Source organism: Papio anubis, chromosome 2 (genome assembly GCF_008728515.1).
Source record: "Papio anubis isolate 15944 chromosome 2, Panubis1.0, whole genome shotgun sequence".
Lineage (NCBI taxonomy): Eukaryota > Metazoa > Chordata > Mammalia > Primates > Cercopithecidae > Papio > Papio anubis.
This window is the reverse complement of record NC_044977.1, coordinates 189,561,408-189,589,095: the sequence shown is the minus strand read 5'-3', so window position 1 is coordinate 189,589,095 and position 27,688 is coordinate 189,561,408. Positions and strand designations below refer to the sequence as shown.

The window sequence follows — 27,688 nt, the reverse complement described above, 5'->3', positions numbered from 1 at the left end:
ACAGCGGATACAATGTTCATAGAACAATAAAATAATTACCCACTGTACTGGTGAAACTTGGCTTAGTAGCAAAGCAAACACTACTACCAATTGTTATGGGTGCCCAGATACTTAGTTTCTGAGGTAGAATGGGGCAGAAAACAAATTCCACTTATGATGACAAACACAAGATAGATTTTATGAATCATAAAATAGATCATAATAGAAAGAACAACTTTGAATTGAGCCATAACATACCAATCTTCATGTCTCTAAAGAAAGTATTCTAAAGTTGTAGTCTATTTCAATAAACAGATTGGACACATTACTAAAATTTATACTGGGAATCCAAATAGATTTTATCTAAGTTGACACCAAACTTAAATATCTATTTAAAAAAATCCTCTGAAACTGAACTTTCTACAAAAATCAAAAGAATTTCATGAAAGTCCTAATGGGCATATTTTAAGACCAGACAATTCTAAGTATGGGTAGATACTGCAAACAAGAAATTAAGGTGGAAAAATCAGCTGCATATCCTATTAAATTACCCATGAGGTAACTCAGTCTTTCAACGTCTTCACAGATGATGTTTTCAAAAGTCTTGTTTTCTCTAAAGTACTTTCACATAACCCTAATCCATTATCAGTTAAAAAAACAAAATTAAACCTTTAACCTTTTATGCGAAAACAATCTCTCAGACTTAGAGGAAAGTTGCAAGACCACTACAAAGAACACATTTTTCCTGAAACATTTGTTGTAATCATGTGTTATCATCCCCAAATATTCTACTGTGTATTCGCTATGAATAAGGGTATTTTCCTAAATAATCCCAACTTAACAATCAAAATTTAAAAATTAACACTGATATATTACTACAATGGAAGGAACCCTCAGATCCCCTTCAAATTTACTAACTGGCCCATTAACGTCCTTAGAGCAAAAAGATCCAATCTAGGATCACACATTGCATTTAGTTTTAAGTCTCTTCCAACTGGAGCAGTTCTTCACTCTTTCCTTGTCTTTCATGATCTTTATGCATTTGAAGATTGCAGGCCAGTTATTTTACAGACTGTGCTTTAACTTGGGTTTGTCTCATGTATTGCTATGACCAAATTTAAGTTCTACATCTTTGGTAAGAATATACTAGAAGTACTGCAGGAGTCTTCTTGCATTTTAGAGGATGGCGTATGGTTTTGATTTGACCATTACTGATAGTATTAACTCTGACCACTTGCTTCAAGTGATGATTGCCAGGCCTCTCCACTGTAAAGTTACTCTTTTCCCTCTTTTAATTAGTACATATGTTCTGTGAACATATTTTGTGCGATGACATATACATCCCTTTTTGGATCACTGGTTTTATTCTTCTATTTACATAATTACCAATGTATGGATTCCTATTTCATTCAATGAGTTAAAATTTGTTACTGTCATTATTTTGGAGCCCAAACTGTCCCCAGCCTGGCCAACTGGAGCCTGCTTCAGAGGGTTTCTGTGACCTGCTGACATCGCCTCTTCATCTTTCAAGCACTCCCTTCCCTTCTACACCCACAGGCTCATCTTGTCCTTTCCCCGTTCCAGCTATGGAATCCACCGTATCTCCGAAGAATCCTCGAAGAGCCTCCTTCCTAGAAGAGCCTCTCCTGAGACAAAAATCATGTGAGCTTTTTCATTTCTTCAATCTTCCTAACTCTAGCTTTATGGTTTCATTTCAATAGTGAACATAGTATATCTCATTCAGGATGTGAAAGAAAAATGTATTACTACTACTTATGTACTCATCTTAAAGGGCAGTCAGGGGTGGGCACGATGGCTCATGCCTGTAATCCCAGCACTTTGGGAGGCTGAGGTAGGCGGATCACAAGGTCAGGAGATTGAGACCATCCTAGCTAACATGGTGAAATCCTGACTCTACTTAAAACACACAAAAAATTAGCCGGGCGTGGTGGCGGGCACCTGTAGTCCCAGCTATTCGGGAGGCTGTGGCAGGAGAATGGCCTGAACCCGGGAGGTGGAGCTTGCAGTGAGCTGAGATTGTGCCACTGCACTCCAGCCACTACACTCCATCTCAAAAAAAAAAAAAATTTTTAGGATTGAGGCAAAACAAAAAAAAAAGGGCAGTCAGTGAGTCTCCAAGGTGAGAAAATGATTTAAAATCGTACAAGCTTAAAACTGGCAAAAAAATATGAATGCATCAACATTTTAACAATCTATACAATCTTTTGCAACATGTTGAAACTGTAATAAAAACTTGATTGCCTCCCTTTCTCCAAATCCAATTAACCAACATACTATGTTCTAACTGAACAGGTTATACTAGAAATTTTGATCCTTATAATACATTAATAACTTAAATTTTGAAAGTTTTCTGGCTGGCTGAAGTAGCCATGACCATATTCCCAAGTGTCAGACCAACGATAAACAATAAGCAAAAGGCACTCTCCAGACTCTTTTCCAACTAATGGATAAAGTCATGGCTCATCTCGTTGAGGGTGACTGACGGAGCTGAGTCACTGGCAAAACCCTTGCTTCCAAGGACATTATTTGGTACGTTAACACCACCACAATTTTATATGTACAAAAGTAGTAAATCATTCCAAGAGAGTTACATAACTGCTTTCTCAGGAAAACCACCAGTAGAACATAAAACTTGGCTTGACTGTATACCTATCTGAGTTAGTAATCCACTTTTTAAAAATAATCAAATTGGGAGCGGAGAGTGACGGTGTTGCAAAGCCTCTATTAAAAACATAAGAAAAGATGCTTACGATTTTTCAATCACTTAAAAATGTGTTATGCTGGTAAAATTCATTGAATTGTTTCACTGTCTTGATAATTATATCATGAGGGATATATAAGAAATACATTTGTATACACTGTGACAATGACATACCTCTTCCTGTAACAATGCTAATTTAGCATGCAATTATGAACCAGGGACTTGCAAATGTTTGCTGAAGTAATTCTAACAATCCTGAGAAACAACCACTATAATAGTCATTTTACAAATAAAGAAGCTAAGGCTCTGGGAGATTCCCTGCCGAGAATGACACAGCTAGTAGTAAATGGCAATTCAGATTTGGGCACTAATCTTCTACGTTAGCACAAACTTAACTATACTGCCAAGGTGGCATGAAAAAAACCAAAAGTGACAGAAAATGAAAATAAAAGTTAAAATGTTTCAAAAGAAGAATATTTAAAGGAAGAAAGAAAAGGAAAGGAGAAAGCACTGCAGACCTTAGATTATTACTAGAGGGAGAGAATGAGACCACAAGGACTGATGACGAGGGGAGAGCACATTGCGCAGGCACAGGGTATAAAACAGAAGAACCCTGCCTGTTTTCTTCAGGATATTCCTATTGATTGTATTGTAATCCTACAATTCAGCTTAGAAACTGCTTTTAAATTTGCAGAACTTCTAATTTCTTAATAGTATCTGCTTTTTTTCCTTTTAGATATCAGAAAACTAGTAAGACAGTAAATTGAAAGAAAAAAATTGAAAGAAAAAAATACTTGGTTACACGAAGCTGAAATAAGGGAAACTTGTAACAAGACAGGCTCAAACAGAGGAACCAACTACAGGTATTTTATTTTTATTTAATAACAATAATGTTTCACTGATTTCCTTGAGTTCTCAAGGATCTAAGTAAATTTTAGTAGGCAATCCTATCTTAAAGCTAGGAACCTACAAGAAAGAACCAAATATCCCCCTGAACAGTGACAAAGTGATTATTAGTAGGGCCAAGCTAGGAGGGTGGGAAGGGGAAGCTGCAGTAGCCTACTGTAGGTGTTAATGCCTGACCTGGGTTACAATGGATTCATACGGGGTTGTTGGTAGCCTGGTCCAGTAAGGAGGAGAGTATCTGTGCAGGAGGGTGGCCTGGTGCAGGCTGGCAAAGCACAGGCAGGGTAAAGAGGGTATCTCCACAAAGGCATGGTCTGGCTTCAGGTGAAGAGGGAATCTGTGGGGTCGGGTAGGGGCTAGCAGGTGGGAAGGATGAGATGGGGAGGCACCCGGCACGAAGCGTCAGAGCAGAGCTCAGTAAAAAGGACTCCATGAAGAAAAGCAACCTGGCACAGATGTCAGAGCCCAGACAAGGTAAAAGAAGTGTCAATGCTGGGTGTGGCACCATGTGATGGCTTGGTGTGTAGTGTTAAGAGTCCAAGCTGGGGAAAAAGAACATTTCTGCAATGGAAAAGGACATGTCTTCATTCAAGTTTGGTTATGTATAGGAGGACTGACCAAAATGTGAAAATACATGAAGGATACTAGAAGCCCATTTTCCATCAGGAAAGGGAGTGACAAATACCGAAAGGGAGAACACTAGAACAAATCCTATAAGCTGGGTTAAAATGGGAAGCATCAGTATCAACTCAGGTTTTAATATATAAATATACACATGATTTAGGAGTACAGATGCCAGTGTGTGTATATTCACCTGCACACACACAAACATACACAACACTTATTTCCTGGCTCTTTCCACTGAGAAACCAGGGAACAGTGATATTCTAATAACAGTGAGCATATATAATGTCTAGGTCTCCATTTTTAAACACCGTTCTTCATAAAAAGGAAGCTGGGTCAGTATTGAGCCTGGGACATCTTGTTATATGGAGGGATAATACTGGAGAATGGGTGAAACTTGAAAGGGGTCTGAGAATTAGATACTGTAATTTATCAGTGTTTGGTTGCTGTGAGAAAATCGGTTTCTAAGAACTATACATGAACCTACTTGGAAGTGATAGGACTTAAGGTCATCAACTTACTCTCAAATAGTTTGGAGAAGAAAAAAATTCATTGTAACACACTTTTTATTTTTTTGAGACAGAGTCTCACTCTTTCTTCCAGGCTGGAGTGAACTTCCAGGCACGATCTCCGCTCACAGCAAGCTCCGCCTCCCAGGTTGACACCATTCTCCTGCCTCAGCCTCCCGACTAGCTGGGACTACAGGCGCCCGCAACCGCGCCCGGCTAATTTTTTTGTATTTTTAGTAGAGATGGGGTTTCACCGTGTTAGCCAGGATGGTCTCGATCTCCTGACCTTGTTTTCCGCCCACCTTGGCCTCCCAAAGTGCTGGGACTACAGGCGTGAGCCACCGCGCCCAGCCCAATTCTTTGTACCTTTTCTGTAAGCTTGAGATTAAATGGATCAACAAGCAAATGGAAATGGGAAAGGTGGAAAGGTAGTAAGGTAGAGGGCAGGAAGAACTACTTACTGAGGTCTTCCGCCAGTTGAACACGTTTACCAGTAAGCAATTTAATCTTCTTCTCACTGTCTTCAGCAAAATCTTCCAATACCTCTTTAACATTTTTCTCTAATCGCCTAACTGTTTAAACAAAGTTAAAAAACCTGAGAAGCATCGTTTTTATAAATGAATAAAGATGATAAAATTAACCTATATATGGAGAGTAAATTTTTATCATGTTAGAACTATTGCTAAGTTAATACTTTTCACAGTCATAGAGTCTCAGAGAATGTCATATTCTCAAGCTATATACTCTAATGGAAGCGCAGATTTCCCAAAAAACTAAGTGATACCTAGGAGTGAATTCCCAAAAGAGTTTCATGCAATGAAAATAAACTCCCGGTATGTTTTATAGCCCATCTTTTCCAATTATGGTTTATTTTAAAAGCAAATAATAATTTCTTTTTCTGTTTTTTCTTTAAAGAGACAAGGTCTTACTCTGTCACCTAGGCTACAGTGCAGTGGCATGATCATAGCTCACTGGAGCCTCAAAATCCTAGGGCTCAAGGGATCCTCCCAAACAGCCAGGACTACAGATGTGTGCCACCATGCCCGGCTAATTTATTTTATTGTTTGGTAGCAACAGAGTCTCGCAATGCTGCCCAGGCTGGTCTCAAACTCCAGGCCTCAAGCGGTTCTCCTGCCTCGGCCTCTCAACGTGCTGGGATTACAGGCATGAGCTACCACACCTGGCCAGTTTTTCTAATAAATCTATTTTAGGGAAGTATTTTGGCATCCTTGTATTAAATATGGATATCACCACTATTATTTTTTACTGTCAGAATAAGACTGCAGTCCCTATGTGGCTTACCTTCAGTGTTTGTAAGTTGTTGCCTTAAAGTGTTTGCGGTGATAGCAAGCATGCGCTGTATACGCCAAAACAAGACCACATCATTGCATTCCAACTGAAATATTAAATAACTAAGATTACCAGATGCAAAGTTAAAATGAAAACTATAATCGTAAACACATACAACTACTAGAACCAGTACATACGTCCTAAGCTTAAAAAGTACCCAGATTTACCTAATGCATATACTGTAGATCTAAGCTACAGAATCCTTTCTGTACGGAGCCATGAAATTTTACACAATTTGGCTTCTATATGTCTGACACCTAGATAGCTTTGTTTCAATTCTAACGACAAAGCAAATAAGCTTGAGTAGTAGACAATTCCATTACATTGTATGTAAGTTGAAATTCATAGCATATACCCTCCATTTATACTTCATTTCATTAACCATATTTATCTTAAATATGTCCTTAGGTTAACCCCTTCTCTTTGAGTCTGCACTCAAGTCATTTTTAAAATTCAGCTGTGTATGAAAATAGATTGATGTATTTAAAAAGAAGCTTTTTCTATAGAAGGCAGTTTCTATAGAAGTTTCTTCTTTCTACAGAAGTTTCTATAGAAAGAAGTTTCCTCCACAATTAAAATTATGCAAAAAAACTTGCCACTTTTAATTAGGTGCATTTAAATACGAATTTATTTTCATCTACTGGAAACGAAAGAACAGCATGTCAGAGGTCTCAATTAAATAAGATTGTTGATGAACTGAGCTTTTTCAAAAGGATATTTGAAAGCATTTTTGCTTGTAAGAAAAAGCTCAAAATATATCAGCCTGCTGCCACCTAGGGGTTACTTTAGATTATGAATCATTCTAATACAAGAACTTCATGATTAAACAAGATTTAGTGATATGAAGAAATAATTATGACACCTGAAAAAAGCATGATAAAAATTGTTTTGCAGTATGATTTCCATTATGCAAATGGGTGGTTATGTTACACACACACAGATACACACACACTTTCTCTTTCCCTCTCTTTCTCTCTCTCTCTCCCTGTGTATAGAAAAAGTTGAAAAGAAATACATAAAAATGTTAACTAAAATCCTTATAGGTCAGGGAATTATAAGAGACTATTTCCTGTTACTTTATTTTTTTACTATTTATATTCACACTTTTTTTTACTATTTATATTCACACATTCTTATAAGCATTGGGGATAATACGCACGTAAGATGTAGTTACTAACAAAGTGGCAAATATCTTTGAAAAGATAAGAGTTAGATTATTCTTTATAAATTATACATACTTTTTTCCCCCAGATGATCAAAGGACGTAAAATTAATGCTTAAGCTAAAGTTTACTTTTAAGCATACTTTAACAACTATTGCTTAAAAATATTTCTCTTTGTTTTTGGAAACCCTACCTCAGAATCTACAAAATGCCTCTGGTAGTAATAAAAACCTCTTCGACAAAGGTTACAATGGTTTAGAGCTGTTTTTAAAAAATGTCTTCTATAAACTTGATGCCAAGTATCCTTAATCTAAAATGAGAAAAGAAAACAAAGAGTTACTGTATACTATTCATGTTTATCAATCACACTCTGAGAAGTTGCACAAAAAATTTATTTACCAAAAAAGTTAATTAAAAGTAAAAGCAAGGTTATTCTTTACATAGTTATTCAAATTTTTTTATTCACTTACTTTTTTTAAGACAAAGATTAGATCTACTACTACTCTGAACCATTACCAGTTTATGCACTTAAAAATTAGCAACGATTTAAACAAATGCTGTTATCATAATTAAATAATCATCTTGTGGAGTAGATAGGGTAGGTATTATCTTCCCCTAGTTAGACTTGAGGAAACCAATGCAAAAAGAGGTTGAAAGCCTTATCTAAGAAGAGTTAGGACTAAGATGACGGTCTCAGATCACGTCTATCAACTCAACATTTCCTTTCTGTTTATCAAATTTCACTGCTACCATACCAGTATGATTCCTAGCACTTTATTGCTAGATAGTCCGAGTGTTCAATATTCTTTAATACCGGTATTCTGTCCTTCTTTGAGCAAAACAGCAATAATGTTAACAAGAACAAACATCAACCCCATTAGACAGGTAAGAAAAGTGAGGTCAGAAAAGTGGTAGCAATTATTAAAGGACATATTATTAGCTAATATAACGGAAATACACTAGCATTCACATGTCCTGACATCTAGTCCATGCAATATTCTTCTTGTGGTACTTTGCTACTTATTTTATAGCTTTGCAAAGTGCACTGAACAAACTGTCACTTAACAAACCTGAGGTTTTCTTGGTCTTAGAAACTAATTAAGACATACAATCAATTCATGCCTAAGACATGAGCAAAAACTTAAAAAAAAAAAAAATCACGTAACATCTCTTCTATACCACTCTGAAGAGAAAATCCCTCTTACTGTATTCACCAACGTGCCACATAACATTTAAAAGTGTCAAACTGAATATAACTTATTGTTAATGAGAACTGGGACCAATGAGAATAAAAATTAAATCTATATTCAATGAAAATATCTGATGTAATAATTAGTTTCAATCTCATTTTCAATTTATAAATAATGCTAGATGTATAAACTGCTTTGAGTTTTACCAATTTTATTTTTATTTTTTTACTTGTTCTGACCTCCAATGGAATTTAAAATAAGTATACTCATCCCTCAAGTACAGAAACATAAATAGCATATAATCTTTAAAAGAGTATGTGTGGCTTTGCAATTTGTTAATGATTGATTTCCCTACTAGACTTATTTTTCTAATTGTGTTCACTTAGGCTAATATAATAATGAGCTTTTGAATTTCTTACATCTTAACTAAGCAGTAGAGAATGTAGTTTTTAAAAAACGTAGGCCCAAAAGTATTTTTTAAAATTCATCTTCAAAAAGTATCATGAAGGTAAGCAAAAAGTAGCCTAAAGTATAGACTATTTTTATTCTCACACTAATAAAAGAGGAATATGCAGCTAGAACTCAATGGTCGTATCTAATTTAAAAAAAAACAACATTTTTATTTTTTATTTTTTCTGAATCCACTCACATCTAATTGAGTTACATTTGACTGTAAATCACACACAAAAACACATATATATTTTTAAACATATGCCATTTTTAAACAGAAATTCTATTTTGCAATCTGAAACAATGTGATGTGGGGCAAAGGTCTGGGTCGGCTTCATCCCATTCTGCAAGAACTGACTGTTGACCATTGAACTTGCCAAAGTAAATTTCCCCATTTACAAATTAAAGCATTACCCTTAAAAAAGCAATACTGAGAATAAAATTCCTTCTCTTCACGCAAACAAAATGACTAAGCTTTTACTGTCAGCGAATGTACACATGACAAAAGTCAAATTAAGCACTTAAATATGTAACTAACACTTGTAGTAACATTTACTGCAAGAAACAAATATTAAAGAAGCGGATTCCTGCTTTTCAGCAGTATTTATTACCAAGCTTGGATCTACTTCTACTCCTCGGGATTCAAGGTTCTTCCGGACTGTGGTTATTTCATCACTTGCAAGATAAGCTGGGTGCTCCTCATTACATTTCAACATCTTCTCCAATTCATTCTTGGTTTCATTGTGAACACACTTTAAAATGTTTAAAAAAGGACTGTGTTTAGCTGGTTCACAATTTGGCGCTTGAGAAACAGTCTCGATTTTAATAAATATATTACTATTGCATAAAAGATACCACAAGCTTAATCACAACAAACAAGAAAGAAACACGAGAAAGAACACAGCACCCTGGCTTATGAATATGGTAAATGGCCTATGAACGCAGAACAATTTGCCTTATGAGCGAGGAAAAAACCCAGGGATTAGCCATACTTGTTATGTGTTTACTTTTGCTGAAATGTTTTTGCTGTGGAAGTTACAGCACCAGGAATCTTACTATGTATTCTCTTTCTTTCTTGACCGTAGGGTATAATTTGAATCTAGGAAAAAGCACCCTGATTGCATGGGAAGAGTTGACGTTCTAAAATGCCTCATATCTAAGAACTACACTTAAGAACGAGATTACCGTAAGGATTTAACCTGGTGACATGTCTCTTTTTCAATAAATATAAAATGCACAGTTTGATTTTTAAAAAGCCTCTTCATAAAAAATGGTACTTCAGACTGCTTCTGTGAGGTATCTATCCTTCTTAAATTCACTTCCAGTCTCTTTTCTGTAATTATTCATAATCTCTTTACCAAAGGAGGAAAACGTACATACACTAGTTATGTTTGATAACAAGATTCTTATACTGTGTTAAATTAATCTTGTCATTTTTCAAACCTCCACTCAAAATTGTATGATACAGGAAACTAGCTTTAAATTCAATCATGACCCTAAATAAATTACTAGAATAGAAAATCTACCACAGCTATGAAACTGAGTGGTTTTTTTTTGCCCCAAACTCTATCACAGCTATGAAATCTGAGTAGTTAGACAAGATTAACACATACATGCAAACAATTAGCTTGTAAATGGAACTACTAATTAATACTCTCTGAAAACTAACACTTTAGAAAAAAGAGCATTTGATAAAGAGAAAGTTCACTGTTTGCTTAAACATGTACTATTCAGTCTGAGATGGAAAGGAAATTGCTGGTAATGGTGTTCCCAAGCTCATCCTGCCTCGTGTTTTACTTCCCCCTTTCTATCCATCACCACTTGACTGTCACTACACTTGGCCCTCAGAAGACAGAACTACTCTTGGATCTATCCTGACCAAAATGTCCATTAGTTTGGCTCAAACAAGGTGAGAATGTTTCAAAGGGATGAATTTTCCTAGAAAACGAACAAAAAAGAAACACAAACACACAAAACACTTTTCAGAGAGTGGATTTCTCATCTTTAAGTTTCTTTTCCTGCCAAATCCTGTCATTCAGCTATGTGAACTTACAATGTGAGACCTAGGGATATTCTCAACCTCTTCTAGAACCTCTGTCTCTCCCTGTGACCTCCAGGTGTGAGGCTGAAAACACTTGTTTTCAACTGGGAGTGGGAGGGAGAAAGGACAGAGAAGGAGAGCTTGACTCCGTGAGTCTGACACGAGGCTAGCTTTTGAAGGAAAAACCAAAACAATATATATAAACACCTCCCTAGGTGATTCAGATGCCCCTCCCTTCTATATTCCAAATTATGGCCTCTGTTCTACAGTCAGCCTGGGTCTCGCACATGCTGCCCTGAAATCCTGCGGGGGAGAAGGCTCTTCTCTAAAGGGTTTCTTTCCCGATTCCTCTTCTAGGTTTACAGACCCTTTGCACTGACTTTCAGGTGAATTCCTTTGTTTCTCTTGAAGGGATTCCCCTGTGGGTTTAAGTTCCTGAAAAAAATAACTTACTAGCAGGAATCATTTCTTTCAGAGAGTGTTTGGCCAAAGCACATTAACCACCAGTCAGTTGCTGAGGAGTGCCATCAATTGTTCTAGAGACTTTAGGCCTAATATCACTAAGTCTTGAAGGCCAGACACCATTTTTCTTTTGCAGTTTATCTCCCTTACAGCAGCTCTTTCTAATCAATGCATCTTCCTCTATCAAAGTCAGAAACCTTGGATGGATCCCTAGAAATTCTTTTCTGACAGACCTCCTTCTCTCAGCCCATCTGTAGAGCAGAGATAACCAATGCACCCTGAACACACGCATGACCCAATCACTAACTGTCCACTTCTTCAGCTTCACTTCAGTCTCTTAACGGCTCATTTTTCACAAAAGTCATTACCAAAATAATAATAATAATAATAAAAAAACACAAAGAAAAAGAAGACGGTCTCTTCATTATTTTGAGGAAGTTGAGACTCATGTCTGATAGAGAACTTATGAAACAAGAAATGTGGGAAACTAGGAAAAAATAGGATATAGATTATACAATTAACTCTGTGTTTAAAATGAACATGAAAATATAAAGAAATAGGGACATCTCATTTGGTCAATTTTTATTCTCTCTTTCTCCTCTATTTTTCCATTCCTTGATCTCCTTTCTCTAAATGAATTCAAGGAACAAAGCAAACAAGAAAAGAAAATGGATTGGATGCTAAATCTTTTTCATCTTCATTATTTCATTAATTGATGTAGTTAGATTCTACGTTCTATTTAGATTCTTTCATTTAAGGAATGAACAAGGAATGAGACAGTGATATAAGACTGAATATCAGATAGGAAAAGAAGCTATAAGAATCAGAAAGGAATGAACAGGGGTGGAGGTGAGAGGTAGGGACTTTAATGATAGATATAGATAAGATAATAAAATAAGGCAAGAAAAATTGTATCTTTTTCCCCCCCAAGCATATTCACTGTACGTCCTCTGAAAACCTTATCATTTTCTTCTATTCACAAGTTTTTTTCCCTGCAGCTTTGACCTCCCAGGCTTAAGCAATCCTTCCCACCTCAGCCTCACTAGTAGCTGGGATAACAGGTATGTGCCATCACACCTGGCTAATTTTTTTTGACTTTTAATAAAGCAGAGGTCTTGCTATGTTGCCCAGGCTGGTCTCAAACTCCTGAACTCAAGCGATTCCTCTAACTTGGCCTCCCAAAGGGTTGTGATTACAGGAATGAGCCACTCTGCCTGGCCTGTTCATAACTTTAATCTTCCTTTTTACCTCAAACAGGGAATTGAAATGAACAAAGTAATCAACCACAAAAGGGGCATGTTTCATCTCTTGTCTTTTAACAACATGGCTACTTCACTTAAAAAAAACTTTCTTATGTAGTTTATTCTTTATTCTAAAGATTCATTATATTTTAGAAAGGACGACATAAAACATTTAAAATTCCTGAGACTGGTCTAGAGCCACACAAAGGTTATATTTTAATGCCTGAATGAAAATGAACACAATGATATCATCGTAAGATTAGAGATGCGTTTATTTCACCTGTTCTTGGGTCCGATTCTTCCAGTATAACCACCTCTTTTTCCAGTCTGGACCCACCATGTTTTCAATTGCATTTTCAGCTAGAAAAAAAAAAATTAACTTATCAACAATTTTATCACTTACCTGTACACAAATTATAACTAATAATGGTCTTGCTTTCTTCACTATTTCAAAGTGCTATATCAGTATGAAGGCAGTTGAAATAAAGGAAAAAGCCCACATGACTGATATGGCACATGTGTAAGAGTTTAATTATACATGAGTTTATGATACATAAAAGTATAATTGCTTATACAATTCCTGTAAGTACAATAGCAAACACACTAAAATATTCTGCATTATAGCTTTATAGAATATAAGTACATATAAGCATCATGTGTCCATTTGTTTTAGTAGCTACAAAGCAGTTGACTAAAAAAAAATTCCACAAATAATATTCAATTATAGTATTAATGACAAAGACTTTTAAATGTTAAATATATTTTTACAAATGTTCACTAAAGTTGGATAACTCCTTCACCACTGTGAACTCAGAACTCAATAAGCTGCGTCTCTACTTACTATCCTTGAGACGAGCCTGCAGAGCCTCTTCCATAAAATAAATAGCCGCATCCCACTGCTGTTTATCAGATATGGATCGGTCTTCCAAAGCATTGTGTTGAATAACCCTCTGAAAATAACAAGAAAAGAAAAAGCTAACTTCTTTTACATCTCGTCATTTTAGTAGTTTTATTCAAATTGACAGCTTAGTAAATATGGAAAAATAACTATGTATATAAACCAGCATAAAAATATATCCTTCCCACAAAAATGCATAAGCTCCTTTTACTTGCCTGCTTATTTGTTAGCTTGCTATCTAAAAAACATAGAATGGAGATTCTCTCCTGGCCCAAATTAAATAAGCTAACCATATGAGGTGCACAGGTAATATTACACATTTACATTATACAAAATATTACAAATGTAACTACATGAAATGCAACATCTAGAAACCTAAAATTCAGGGCTTAATAATTCAGATCATGTTCAACTCTCCTTTTTGCCATATGACCTATATGGTAGTCTTTTCAAAAATGAGGAGAAAAAAATTAATAACCATTATTCCCAGTGTTAACAGCAATGGAAAAAGTAATAAGGTAGACACTTAAAAGGTCTATAAAATCATAAAAGTTATTTATTACAGTTGAAATTGGCTTCCAAATTTTATAACTTTTGGATGAATAAAAATGAAACTATTTTCTCAGTAAGCCAGTCTTAATAAGGCATTTAACAAGAATAAATACGGTTTTCTTTTTTTTTTTGAGATGGGAGTTTCACTCTTGTTGCCCAGGTTGGAGTGCAATGGCATGATCTTGGCTCACTGCAACCTCCCCTTCCAGGGTTCAAGCAATTCTCCTGCCTCAGCCTCCCAAGTAGCTGGGATTACAGGCATGTACCACCATGCCCAGCTAATTTTGTATTTTTAGTAGAGACAGGGTTTCTCCATGTCGGTCAGGCTGGTCTCGAACTCCCCACCTCAGGTGATCCGCCCGCCTCGGCCTCCCAAAGTGCTGGGATTACAGGCGTGACCCACCACGCCCGGCCATAAAGACAAACATTTCTTTAAAACAAAATTATAATTACAACCGGCTAATCACAGCCAGCTCTGCATTTTCCCAGAAAATCACTCAATCCTGTAATTCAACAACACCTCTAGTAACTCTCTGAGCAGAGCAGGCACTTAACAGATTTGATTTTGGTAGTGAGAGCATTCTACATAACAAAAGATTTATCATGTGGTGTCAGGAACCAGGCTTTGCCATTAGAGAGGGGCTTGAATCCCAGCTCTGTCAATGACAATAATAGGACTAGTTAAGAATTAAATAAAATAATGCTTACAGAGCTCCTGGCACATAATGAGCTTCAATACATGGTAGCTGGTGGTATGATTTTAGGCGTCTAACATTTTATAAGTCTAACATTTTATAAGTCCACTGAAAACCAATGTATTTAGTTCCTTTCATTACCACAGAGGGTAAAATTAGAATCAGTTATCTACAGACAGGCCCATAAAATGGCTAATAGATGACATTTGTAGAAGTTTATCAGAGCCTGTTTACTGCAAAGTTTTACTTTTTTCTGAAGTGATAGCCAAGAAAGGAACAGCAACAGGTGATTTTAGAGGGGCAGGGAAATATTAAAGGGCAGATTACAGATCATAAATCTGTTTCTTTACTTCATTATTTTTAATTCAGAATGTAATTTAGTCATATAAAAAGTCTCCTATGAAAAAGAACCAATTTGAGAAGTTATATAAAAATATGAGGCTGATACCCCAGTAGACAAACAACATACCAAGCTGTCCTCCGCAAAGTCATTCCACTTGTGTCGTTTAATACTTTCTTCCTTAACGGCCTCTTTAAGTTTATCAAATATGTCATCATGCTCTTTCCCTTTGGGTTCTGTCATGAAGCGGGAAAATTCTTCTTGTAGGGTCTCCCAAGCAACCTAGAATTATTTGAAAGAAAAAAGGTGTATTATTACTACATACTTTAATGTTTAACATGAAAAATAACACATGAGCTCAAGCCAGATGTGATAAATAAATCAGCTTATCAGAAAGTATATGTGAAACTACATTAAAAGGCCAATGATGTAGAGGTCTCACACAGGTTGCTGGCGACAGATATGGCTTCCTGATATGCTTTGCTAGACATGCATAGTGGTTCACATTTTTAAAATTGCTTGCCAATATTTAAAAATTGAGAGATTTCATTTAAAAGTCTGCGCTGACAGCTTCTCTTGAACTAACTGAGAAGGGTACATGCATCCATATTCCTACATGACACCATCTGCTGTAGCTGAACAGGGCTGTCTCTTCAAGATAAGGTATGTATTCTAAGCCTGCCACCCAAGTTAGTTCACTTATTTATTTCAACCTCTAAGACATGAATTTGCCTGCTTCTTTCACATTGCAAAAAGTTTAAAATGTCTTAATGATTCAGTCATCTTCGTATCTTTGTCTTTAAGCAAAGCTATGAAGCAATGCGCCAACACTTTCAAACACAGCTGAAGAGTATTCAGCTTTGGATTATAGCTAACTCCTAGTGATCTGAAAAGTGAAAGGAAGAGCACAGTGTCAAAAATAATGAAGAACAAAATCAATGGAGAGCAAAATCTACTTACAACTAAGTGGGCTTTTTAATGCTGAATTTTAGCCCTCTCTCATTTTAAACATAAAGAAGTGACTGTCCAAAAATACGGAGTGAGTGGTGGGGCGAGTATTAAGATCCATGTTTCCTGACCTTCTCACCAGATCTACACTCTTTCCATGACACCTAATGCTGAGGGACAGAAAGCAGCAGTGGAAAGAAAAATTGATGCTTTTATAACCACTTCCACTGCTTGAACCTTAGGATGTGAAAATATCCTATCACAGGACACGGCCCAGAAAAAATGTCAGTGCCAGTAATGAGAACTAGTGAAGGGGGAGCAGCCGCTCTCTAATTTCTTCAGGGGTAAATGTGTCAAGATCTGCCAGGGCTCAGCAATGTGCAACTTAGGCAGGGAGGCTGCTAGAGTTCTTAGAAAGGGGCTTGAAGAAATTGAGAACAGAGGTAAGGGAGTCAAGACTGGAGCAAGATAGGAAAGCAGTGAAATCACATCTGAATAACGAGAAACTGACACTGCCTTTAAGACAGGTATGAAAAACAAAATTACTTTTAACATGGACTTCAATTTTGTGAGCAACCTCACACAGAAGCACAGGACACAGACTCTTAGCTTCAACAATCACTGTTTATGCGGTGATGTACATGACGGATCAATTCAGATGATGATGATCATAGTAACAGCAGGTCCATTTCCTGAGCAGTTATCATGGGTTGGGCATTGTCTAAGTACTTTACATACAATTACTTATTTAATCCTTATAACAACCCTGTGAGGTAGGCAATATTACTGTCACCATTTTATTGATTAAAAAACACATAGGAAAGTTAAGCAACTAGGCAAAGGACCATACAGCTATTAAGTGATAAAGCCAAGAGACATGGTAGCGGAAACAGATTCTTTAAGGTAGTTTTTTTTTTTTTTTTTAAATAATTCCTAGTTTAATCTTCTGTCAGGATCCTAACTAAGAAAATGATAATTTAAGTAGAACTGAGCTCAGATGAAATGTTCAAAATATTTCACATTCAAGCAAATATTCAAGCAAATATTTCGCATTCAAGCAAAATTTGCTTGTTAAATACAGTCTTTGGAAGAAGTACCAATACCCTCAGGCCAACACCATAACAATTAGTAAATTTTTATAACCGTAGTAACTGGTAGCAACATCAAGGTTAGTCCCAACACAGAGATGAGGAGTAAAGAATAAATGAGATATAAGGACCCAAACGAAAGAAAGAAAGAAAGAGGCTGTGATGGGAATAAAGTCTACAATTCACAGCTTCTACTCCCTTCAGATAATGCTTCTTACCCATTTAATTAAATTATATCCTAACCTCTACTGCTTTATTAGGAAGCTGCTTATCAGTCCACTGTTTAAGCTTGATATCCACTGTGGTATTAAAAGTTCCTGAATTCATGGTCTGGGCAGCTGGAAGGTAGATGTTTTCAATCACATGAGTTGACACTCTTTCCCACAAAGACTGCTGAAGGATTTCCTCCCTGAAATAAAAAAGTATCAAAAACACCAAATCTAAATATAATATTGTTTTTAAAAACAGCTTGACTGAAGTACCATTAGCTTACAATAAACTGTACATATTTAAAGTTTTGAGAAGTTTTCACATGTGTATATACCTGTAAATCGCAGCAGTCAAGATAATGAACGCATCCATCATCCTCAAAAGTTGTCACCACTGGAACTGCTTTCTGTCACTGTGATTAGTTTGTATTTTCTAGAAATTTATATAAATGCAATCATGTGGCATATACTCTTTTTTTGCCTTTCTTCTTCCACTCAGCATAATTATTTTGAGGTTCATCAGGCTGTTGTATGTATTAATATTTCACTTTTTTTTTTTTTTTTGAGACAGGGTCTTGCTTAGTTGCCCAGGCTGGAGTGCAGTGGCACAATCAGGGCTCACTGCAGCCTCAACCTCCTGGGCTCAAGCCATCCTCCCACCTCATCCTCCAGAGTAGCTGGTACTACAGGAGGATGCCATCATGCCTGGCTAATTTTTTAAAATTTTGTAGAGATGGGGGTCTCACTATGTTGCTGATGCTGGTCTTGAACTCCTGGGCTCAAGCAATCCTTTGCCTTGGCCTCCCAAAGTGTTGAGATTATAAGTGTGAGCCACTGCATCTAGCAATATTTCACTTCTTTTTATTTCTGTGTAGTATTATGTTGCATGAATGTGATTATCCATTCTTGTGTAGATAGACACTTAGGCTGCAGCTTTTGGCTATTACAAATAAAGTTGCTATGAGAATTCTAGTACAAGTCCTTCTTATGTACACATGCTTTCATTCCTCTTAGGTAAATACCTAAGAGTGGAATGTTTGGATCATATGGTAATTACATGTTTAATGTTTTTTTCCAAAATGTTTGCCGCATTTTACATTTCCATTAGCAGAGAATGAGAGTTCTAGGTCCTCTCCACCCTTGCCATCACTTGGTATAGTCTGTCATTTACAATTTTAGCCATTTTCGTAAGTTTATAGTGGTCATTGTGGTTTTACATTGTATTTCTCTAATGACTAATAATTTTGAGCATCTTTTCATGCACACTTATCTGCCTAGTATTAACACATACTTCATGTGTTTATGGGAGAGTCCGAGACGGAAAACTTCTTGGTATAAACATGACAACTTATCAGATCACAGATGTTATAGAATGCTGTTAGATACAATATTTCAGTCATTCATGATTCAGGTAACAATGTAAAAGATGCATAATCATGTTGAAAATTCTGCCATGAAAGACATCTTAAAAGAATACGGGTGACTAATAAAAAAATACAACTATTTTAATTTGAACTCTCAAGAAAATATTTATTTGGGTAATAAACTTATACCATAATAGAATACTACAATATACATTAAAAAAACAAAAACAAAAACAAAAAACTCTACTTATCAGGGGATCCTTCTTAAGAGTAGTAACCTCAACCCTTTAGGATATAGACACAAATCTCAGGGTAGCAGAAATATCCTGCTGTCCAAAAGCCCAGCTGAACTCCTCTGGTGAGGCGAGTCAACATCTTCTACCCTCCAAGACTATTTACTAAACATTTTGTGTAAAATTAAGTCTACTGAATCAATGAACACAGATCCTGGTTTCCTATTGCTAACTTTCAGGTCACTTTTCAGTTACAACCAGTAAAGAAAACAGAGTCTGAGGAGGATATACAACTGGGGCCCAAAAGAACAAAGACAATTTAGTCACTGAGTTAATGACAGAGAGTGGGAGAGTGTAAGGAGCAAGATGAAGAAAAGCAGCCTGTCAGGGCCTCCCCTTCAGACACCACTTTAAACACAATCTCAAGAAGATAACTGAAAGCTGAACTGAAGACCAGGATCCAGCCTCTGCCCTCCAGGGCTTTTGTCTCATCCTGCTTCAGAAGAAGAGACATAGTCTGTTATTTTTCCCTGGAGTCTCTGGGCCAGGAATCCATATCCCTGACACCCTTTTTAAAATCCTGACTACCGAATCCCGAGAAGCTAAAGGCAACTTTCTCAAGGGAGGTTGCTGCTTTGACATCCACAGAGGCAGCTGTTATCAATTCTCCTTGCCCAGCCTCTCCTGCCTTTCATCACCAAGCGGCTCTCCTCTGTTCCAGACTCCCACTGCTCCCCTCCATCACAACAATTTCTGTTGTGCTCCCAATACCCGGTTCCATGACAAACCATTTTATACTCTCATTCTCTTTTCCTATTCTTTTTATCTCCAAACCTTTCCTTAAGGAAAGGGACTGTCCTCCATCCTCAAATTCTGCTCAGAGGAAGCTATTCAGTAGTTGAAAGGCCTTCAGAGTTAGAAAGTAGAAGCTAAGTCCTCCTCACCCCAGTCTCTCTTCCGAACCATCAGTTCTCAATGTTCATATAAAAACCCTTATACTGTGAAGCTACTCCATCTAGTTATGTCTTCTGCTACCTTATTGCTTGCTGCTGTCATCTAACAATTTTCCCAGCCTATATTCTATGTTTTCTGTTTTGTTTTGTTTTCAGACAGGGTCTCACTCTGTCATCCAGGCTGCAGTGCAGTGGCGAATCTCGGCTCACTGCAACTTCCAATTCCTGGGTTCAAGCGATTCTCCTGTTTCAGCCACCCAAGTAGATGGGATTACAAGTGTGCACCACCATGCCCGACTAATTTTTGTATTTTTATTAGAGACAGGGTTTTCACCATGTTGCCCAGGTTGGTCTTGAACTCCTGAGCTCAAGTGATCTGCCCATGGGGGCCTCCCAAAGTGCTGGGACTACAGGCATGAGCCCCGCGCCTGGACTATATTCTGTGTTATTATAGGTGACTTCTGGATTCCAGGTTTTGCCATCAACCAGGGATAACTTCTACTAATATACAAAATATAATTAACAAAATATAATAAAGGTAATAGTTTTATTGCCTTCTTTATCTACAGAAACTTTACCTACATTCCACTTTAATTAAAGAAATACTTTTTTAAATGGATTTTTTTTAGATTTTAAAGTAGAGGACTATTATATTCCATATAATAATTTCAACCAATACAGAAAATGTAAGAAGCATCCCATAGTTCCCCTTTTAGAAGATAACCACTATTTATGGCTTTATTATTTAAAAAATTATGTCTATGTAACTGTTTGTGTGGGTGTATTCACACAAATGGTTCATAATTATACATAGTGTTCTATAAATCCTTTTTTTAAATCTAAAAATATATTGTATTTAGTTTTCCATGTCAACATCCTATACTTTTCAAAGGCTACTTCTATCCATAGAGCAGCAATCTGCTCTATATAAACCAAATACTATATAATTCCAAATGGGAAACATAAATTGTTTTCCATTTCTTCACATTTATTAAAAAAACCAAGGTGAAAGGTTTTATGTGTTCATCTTTGTCAAATATATCATTATTTGCATATACTCCCAGCAATGTAATTACTGAACATAAACATACTCTTTATTTAATAGACTTCATTATCTACACAATCACTAAATTCTGTAAATTCTATCTTTTACGTGACCTCTCAAGTATCTCACAAGTGTCTCTTCTCTACCTGTAATACCACTCACTATCCAAGTTTAAGCCACAATCACCTCTTGCCTAAATTATTGCAACAGCCAACTGCCTCCTTGCTTACAGTCTTCTCCACCCGTATTCCATTTTGCCTACTTCGAAGACCTTTCTAAAATGCAAACCTGACCTAATCCTCTTCAGTGGCCACCCTCCCCCCCACTGCTTCCGGAATACATACTAAGCTTCTGAATATGGCTAATAAACTTCATATTTTGCTTACATCAACTGTTTTATCTCCTGCCTCTTACCCCCATTTATGTTAAAGCCACAGTACACAGCTACCTGTGTCGCCTTTCTTGTTCTCATCTCCTGGCCCTTACCATATTCCTGCCTCTGCCTTAACACTTATTCATGTTTTAAACCTCAAATTATGACATTGCAAATCTTTGATTTCTGAAGTCCGAGAATTTCTAAAAACGTACCATACTAGCATTTTTTGAAAAAATGTATTTCTGTGAAGCTAGCTAGCTATCCTTCTAGAAAAGATATATCTACATTGATGGTCACATGATGTTAATGATACATCAATACCTCCTGCTGAATGTCAGTGATTCATTCTTGAAAACCAGGCACGGCGTAAAAATGCTGAGAGCCTATTTCCAACTATAATGTATTATATGTCAAATCTATACCCCTAATAACCTTCCTAAAACTTAACCAAAGGACAGTGGAATGTCTACAAATAAATAACAAACTGTCATGTTAGGACATAAAATGCTTTTAACACTGTTTCCAGATAACTAAATATAAATTAAACAGTCTTATGACTTAAATAATTGTAAGCATTTTAGGCATTGTCCTAAAATATCACATAGGCATTATTCAACAAAAACATACCAACAGAAACTTCAAGACAACATCAACTATGTCACAATAATAAAATATTTGGAAAATATTTGGGGTGTAATGCACTTGAATTCAATGTGGCATGAACAGCTAAGGCTTGGACCTGCTATTCTGATTTATATTTGTGTTAGCATAACATTTTTTCAGCCTCTACAGTCTGAAAAAACAGAGAATCATATATGATCCAGCAGCTTACGCAAATAAATCTCTAGCAGCCAGATGTCCTAGTTCTGGCCCTTGCCTTTTCAGTGGGCAATCTGGTGGTATGCGTTCATTGTCCCTTGGCAATTCTCTTCAGTTACCTTTGTATTAAATAAATTACATTTATTTTCAAGGCTCACTTTAGTGAAGAAATACTTTGAGTTCAGGGTTGCTCTGTCCAAACAAAACTAACCTTTCCATTTGATGATACCAAAAATTAATTTATAGAAGGACCACATTTTCTCCCCATAAACAGCATTATTAGTTGTTATAGTTTATATATCACTTTTATATACATTAAATACCCTCATACAATCTAGCAAGGCAACTAGTATTATATTCAATCTGTAAACCTATGTATCTCTTTGTAACTTCAAAGCTGACTGACACAAAGCCATGGAACTGGGCTAAGATACAAATAAACATAAGTTGTGTCATAATAATATTTGATTAATCAACAAGAACAGATAAAATCAGATCTCTTTTTTTTGGAGAAGGAATGGAGATTAAAAACAGGCAAATGTGGACTACTTGAAGACAGAAGAGGTTTCACCACTGACGAAGAAAGGGCACTGAGATGAGGAAACTAGTGATGCTGAATTTAAATGTACAGACTAGATACCACTATCAAGGATCACTTTTGATAACCTTTAACTGAGTCAATAGACTAGGTACAGAAAATATTTACAATGAATGGCAGTGAGGATAGTTGTGCTCCAAGAATAAATTCTTAAAAATACCAGTCTTCATCAGAATGATAATTTCTGCCTGAGGAATTTGTTAATTAACATGTGACTACAAAAATGTCAAGGTTATTTATAATACCTTGTTTTACCATGTCTCCTTCCACTGAATTTAGGAATGGCCAAACTTACATAAAACATAAACTGAAGGTAAGCTTGCCTTAGAAAAGATTAACATAAAAAATTTTTCAAAAGGGTGCATTTACTTGCTATTTTTAAAAATTTCAAATATTAATAGCATTAAGTTCAAAATGTGATTTGTATATAACATATTAACCACATGGTACAGAAAGCACTAACTGTTCTTATTCAGAATGGAGAAGCTGAAAATATATACTAATCTCCCTTTATAAACCAATTTTGACAGGTTGATATTTACCTAAAGTACAATTTGATGAAATTTTTGCCTAAATGACTTTACAGAAATTATGATTATGTATTTATTAAGTATAAGATAAAGAAAAGGCAAAGAGAATCAAGATTTTAAAAGAACATAAAGAAAACCATCTTCCAGAAATTCAACTGGTTAGACTACAATAGTAGATATTGCTAAAAAAAAATTATTGTGTTTTTGCCTAAGAGCCAAGGTAATAATAAATCACTGCTTTATCAATCTAAGTTTTAGTATTTCATTATAACCCATATAGTAAAGTCTGTCTTTTTTTTTTTTTTTTTGAGACAGAGTCTCGCTCTGCCGCCCAGGCTGGAGTGCAGTGGCCGGATCTCAGCTCACTGCAAGCTCCGCCTCCTGGATTCACGCCATTCTCCTGCCTCAGCCTCCCGAGTAGCTGGGACTACAGGCGCCTGCCACCACGCCCGGCTACTTTTTTGTACTTTTTAGTAGAGACAGGGTTTCACCATGTTAACCAGGATGGTCTCGAACTCCTGACCTCATGATCTGCCCGTCTCGGCCTCCCAAAGTGCTGGGATTCCAGGCTTGAGCCACCGCGCCCGGCCAGTAAAGTCTTTCAGAAAAGAGATTAATATCAAATACTTACCAATGTTTTGGTGTAACCTGGCTCAGACTGATAACTTCATCAAGGATTTCATTTTTAGCTTTTTCAAACAGTTCATTCTAGGCAATATAAATACAAGTAAGTAAGATTTCCATAAGACAGTAAATTTACCCCGTCATGATTTTCAGAGATAACCAAAAGGAGGTTTTTGACAGGCTACTAGGCTGAATTTGGGTTTAAATACACGTGACTAGTAAAAATGCACTTCTAGTGTCTTTTTTTTAGGAATGCCATTATCCAGATAAGGACAAAGAAACCGACATAAATATCTACCTTCTCAATGTTGAATGCAGTTTTTCACATAACACTTGTTCACGTTATATGAAAGCATCAATACATATTAATTTAGTACATCAGTAATTACACATTAATGCTGTGTTTTATTAACTAATGGGCATTTTAAAATCAAGGAAAAACAATGTTTAACTCCCACTAAATTACATGAATACATGAATTCTACAAAACCTTTAAAGCATATTCATTACCTTCTCAGAAAATATTTTCAACACTTGTTTTGACGTCTTATAATCCCTGTTTTTAATATCATATAATAAATAATTTAAATTATTGTCAGAGAGAACTGCTCCTAGAGATGTATTCTTACAAATTAGTAGTTATAGTCAAAACCAAAGTAATTTAGCTCATCGGATTTTTCTCTCAACATAAATTTAGTCAGCACACAACATTAAATTAAGACACATACAAAATACATGAGTATCCAAATATTACCCGGTCAAGTTCCCGCAGGCGAGGATAGTTGTTCTTCCACTCAGTTTCAAGGTTAAAACGTGTTGCTGAGGAAGAAGGAAAAGTTCAAGTTTGATGATTCTCCTTCTTTCCAGATGCAGTTGTTAAAGCGGTTAAAATACATGTCCTCTGTATTAAGTGAATTTCTGAGAGTGTGCCTATCACCCCTTAGTACTCTGGGATCTCAACGTCTCAGAATTTCATTTTTGCAACAGCTTTCAAAACTATTCTCCCTGATTCTAGTTTCTCCATGTTAAATCCATTAGCACACAGCTGAAGTAGCTTAGTATCATAGAGCTGCTGAGAGAATGGACTTTGCAGTAGTTGTACCACCAACAGGCAAATCCCGGGTCTTTTACCTATGCTGTGTGCCACTGGGTAAGTTATTTGGGTAAGTTACTCTGTCTTCTGTTTTCTCTTCTGTAAAATGGAAATAAAAGTAATACAAGGTTGCAGACGGACAACTGGGATAAATAGGTAGGATCAGGTAGGATTTACATATGGGAAAAGGGAAAGCAAACATATTCCCTTCAGATAAAAGACATTGAGCAGGAAAGTGATTCAGGAAATGGTACCATGACATTGATTCAGGAAATGGTGCCATGTAAATGAAGTCCAGAGTGCTCTGCTTCCCAACACATCTGCTCTCTTTGCCCTCAACAGGGTGAATCTGAATTCTCTGTAATTTATTGTGTACTTCCAAGCACTAGCAAACGTTCTCATCTGTTTGAACTCTGCAAATGTGTTCCTAGAGATGCTTCCTCTGAAAGGAAAAATTTCGTTCTTGTATAACAACTGAAGGTTTGTATTCTTCTATTTTCCAGATATTGTCTAACTGTAAATGAACTACCAAGCAACTGTTAAAGGAAAGAAGTACAGAATGGGATGGATGCCAAAGACTGCCAGCTAATAAAATGTTTTAAGTTGTCTGCTTCTTTAAAAAAATCCAACCTACCTTTGAAACTATCTGCCTGTTGTTCAACGGACTCTCGTACCATTTTCCAAAAGCAGTCTGATACTGCAAGGCTTAAATTTCTTGTAGTCACTTGGTGTGCCTTTAGCATGCTTGTCCTATTTAAAAAAAAAAAACAAAACAAGAGCTAAAGTATATTAAAATGACAAAAACGATAACAATATTACCACCAAGTCTGTGAATGTGCTTGCTAACAGCCACTCTTACCTTTTATACCAACGCTATTCAATAAAATTTATGTGATGAGGGAAACATTCCAATACGGTAGCTACTGGCACACTGGGTTATTGTGCCCTTGAAATGTGTGGCTAGTGTAACTGAGGAACTGCATTTTTAATTTTACTGAATTTTTACTAATTTAACTTTAATGTTACCTTTTATTTTATTATTATTATGTTTTTGAGCTGGAGTTTTGCACTGTCACACAGGCTGGAGTGCAGTGGCGTGATCCTGGGTCACTAAAACCTCCGCCCCCCACCCCCTCGGGGTTCAAGCGATTCTCCCGCCTCAGCCTCCTGAGTAGTTGGGGTTACAGGTGCGCACCACCACGCCTAGCTAATTTTTTTTGTATTTTTAGTAGAGATGGGGTTTCACCATGTTGGACAGGCTGGTCTCAAACTCCTGACCTCAAGTGATCCGCCCCTCTTCGCCTCCCAAAGTACTAGGATTACAGGCGTGAGCCACCATGCCTTTAAAAAGAACATGAAGAAAGCCATCTTCCAGAAATTAATTTAATTCCAACTAATTTAAATTTTAATAACTACACAAAACTAGTGATACCACATTAGACAGCACAGTTCTATATGTTGTCAGTGTACTCCCCAAAGCACGTAAGATTATGGTTTGCAAGAACTATCTTGACTTACCATACTAACCTAGGAACAAACATACTTTTCTATTTCCAGAAACTCAACATTTAAAGTCTTAGTATACAGTAATACAACTGGTCTTTAGCTCTTTTTGCTTATCTTATCTCCTGTCAGTATCTATCTAGGGATACTTCTTTGACAACCCCACTCCAACCTTTCCTAATATTGTAAGAGAAATATGTACACATATTTAAAAATGAAAGCGTCGATTTTCTAAAACCACTTTATAAGTAAAATAAAGTAAGAGGCAGAGATCTTTGTTGTCTTTCGGTGTCCACATCCAAGGAAGCATGCCACTATGTATTGTACCATGTGATAAACTGCTCTCAATTCTGTTAAAAAGTAGCTAAGGACTTGCTTATTAGATAGAGTTCACTATTTGGGAAGAATTCTAGAAATCCGATGTAAAACTAATAGTTATAAAACCTGATCTTTTAAGTGAAAACAGTTTAATTTAAGCTACTCTCTTACTGTAAAATGTTTACATGTTTTAACAAGATACCTACTTTAGGAGCTTCGAATTCTGAAAAAACTCTTCTTCATATTCTCTTATAGCTTCAATGCTTTCAGAGCTGTTCCCTGGGGAAGAATGATGGTCAAATTTTCACCAAGAAAATTACTCTGTATTATTTGAAAATGACAGAAACTAAAAATAAGTTATTATAACCCATCTTTGCATACCTTTTCCTGTTACAACAGCAAAATAACCTAAAGCTTTCATTGGGAAGAGCTTTCCTTCAATTATCTGCTGAATCTATTTTTAAAAGTGGGAAAAATTAATGTGAGATATAATTTACATAGTTTTAAAAGCATAATATACAATTTAGAAAGCAAAATAATGCTATACATGTATATAGTTAAATAGATAAATCTGCACAAAAGCATTTAAAATGTTTTTCCATTGCTATTTGAAAAAACTACATTTAATTTTACTATATTGAAAATGTATTATTAAAACACACATATCAAAAACCCGGAATGATGTGTAGTTCTTGAAAGTCAGACAGACCTTAGTTTGAATTTCTGCTCTGCTGCCTAGTAGTTATGCGACCTTAAGTAAACAACTTAATTTTTTCCAAAAGGTTGATGAGATTATGGGACAATATGATACTTAGCACAGTGCCAGGCAGGAAGCACTCAATAAATGGTAGCTATTATTATTTTTC

At 36.2% G+C, this 27,688-nt stretch overlaps 1 protein-coding gene across 9 annotated transcripts in view; it reads right to left on the bottom strand.

The window, feature by feature from the left end:
• The window catches only part of OPA1 (OPA1 mitochondrial dynamin like GTPase), a 107,149-nt gene that overhangs the window by 32,782 nt on the left and 46,679 nt on the right, over positions 1-27,688 (bottom strand). For all 9 annotated transcript variants that reach the window (XM_021934994.2, XM_021934997.2, XM_021934999.2 and 6 more), the window contains 13 exons: positions 27,204-27,276; positions 27,029-27,101; positions 25,636-25,751; positions 24,663-24,727; positions 23,916-23,992; positions 17,401-17,566; positions 15,251-15,403; positions 13,478-13,586; positions 12,917-12,996; positions 9,504-9,644; positions 7,446-7,562; positions 6,043-6,136; positions 5,202-5,312 (listed from right to left, as the gene is read on the bottom strand). In XM_021934994.2, the coding sequence (XP_021790686.2) occupies positions 5,202-5,312; positions 6,043-6,136; positions 7,446-7,562; positions 9,504-9,644; positions 12,917-12,996; positions 13,478-13,586; positions 15,251-15,403; positions 17,401-17,566; positions 23,916-23,992; positions 24,663-24,727; positions 25,636-25,751; positions 27,029-27,101; positions 27,204-27,276 (1,375 nt within the window). The remainder of the gene's footprint in view (positions 1-5,201; positions 5,313-6,042; positions 6,137-7,445; positions 7,563-9,503; positions 9,645-12,916; positions 12,997-13,477; positions 13,587-15,250; positions 15,404-17,400; positions 17,567-23,915; positions 23,993-24,662; positions 24,728-25,635; positions 25,752-27,028; positions 27,102-27,203; positions 27,277-27,688) is intronic.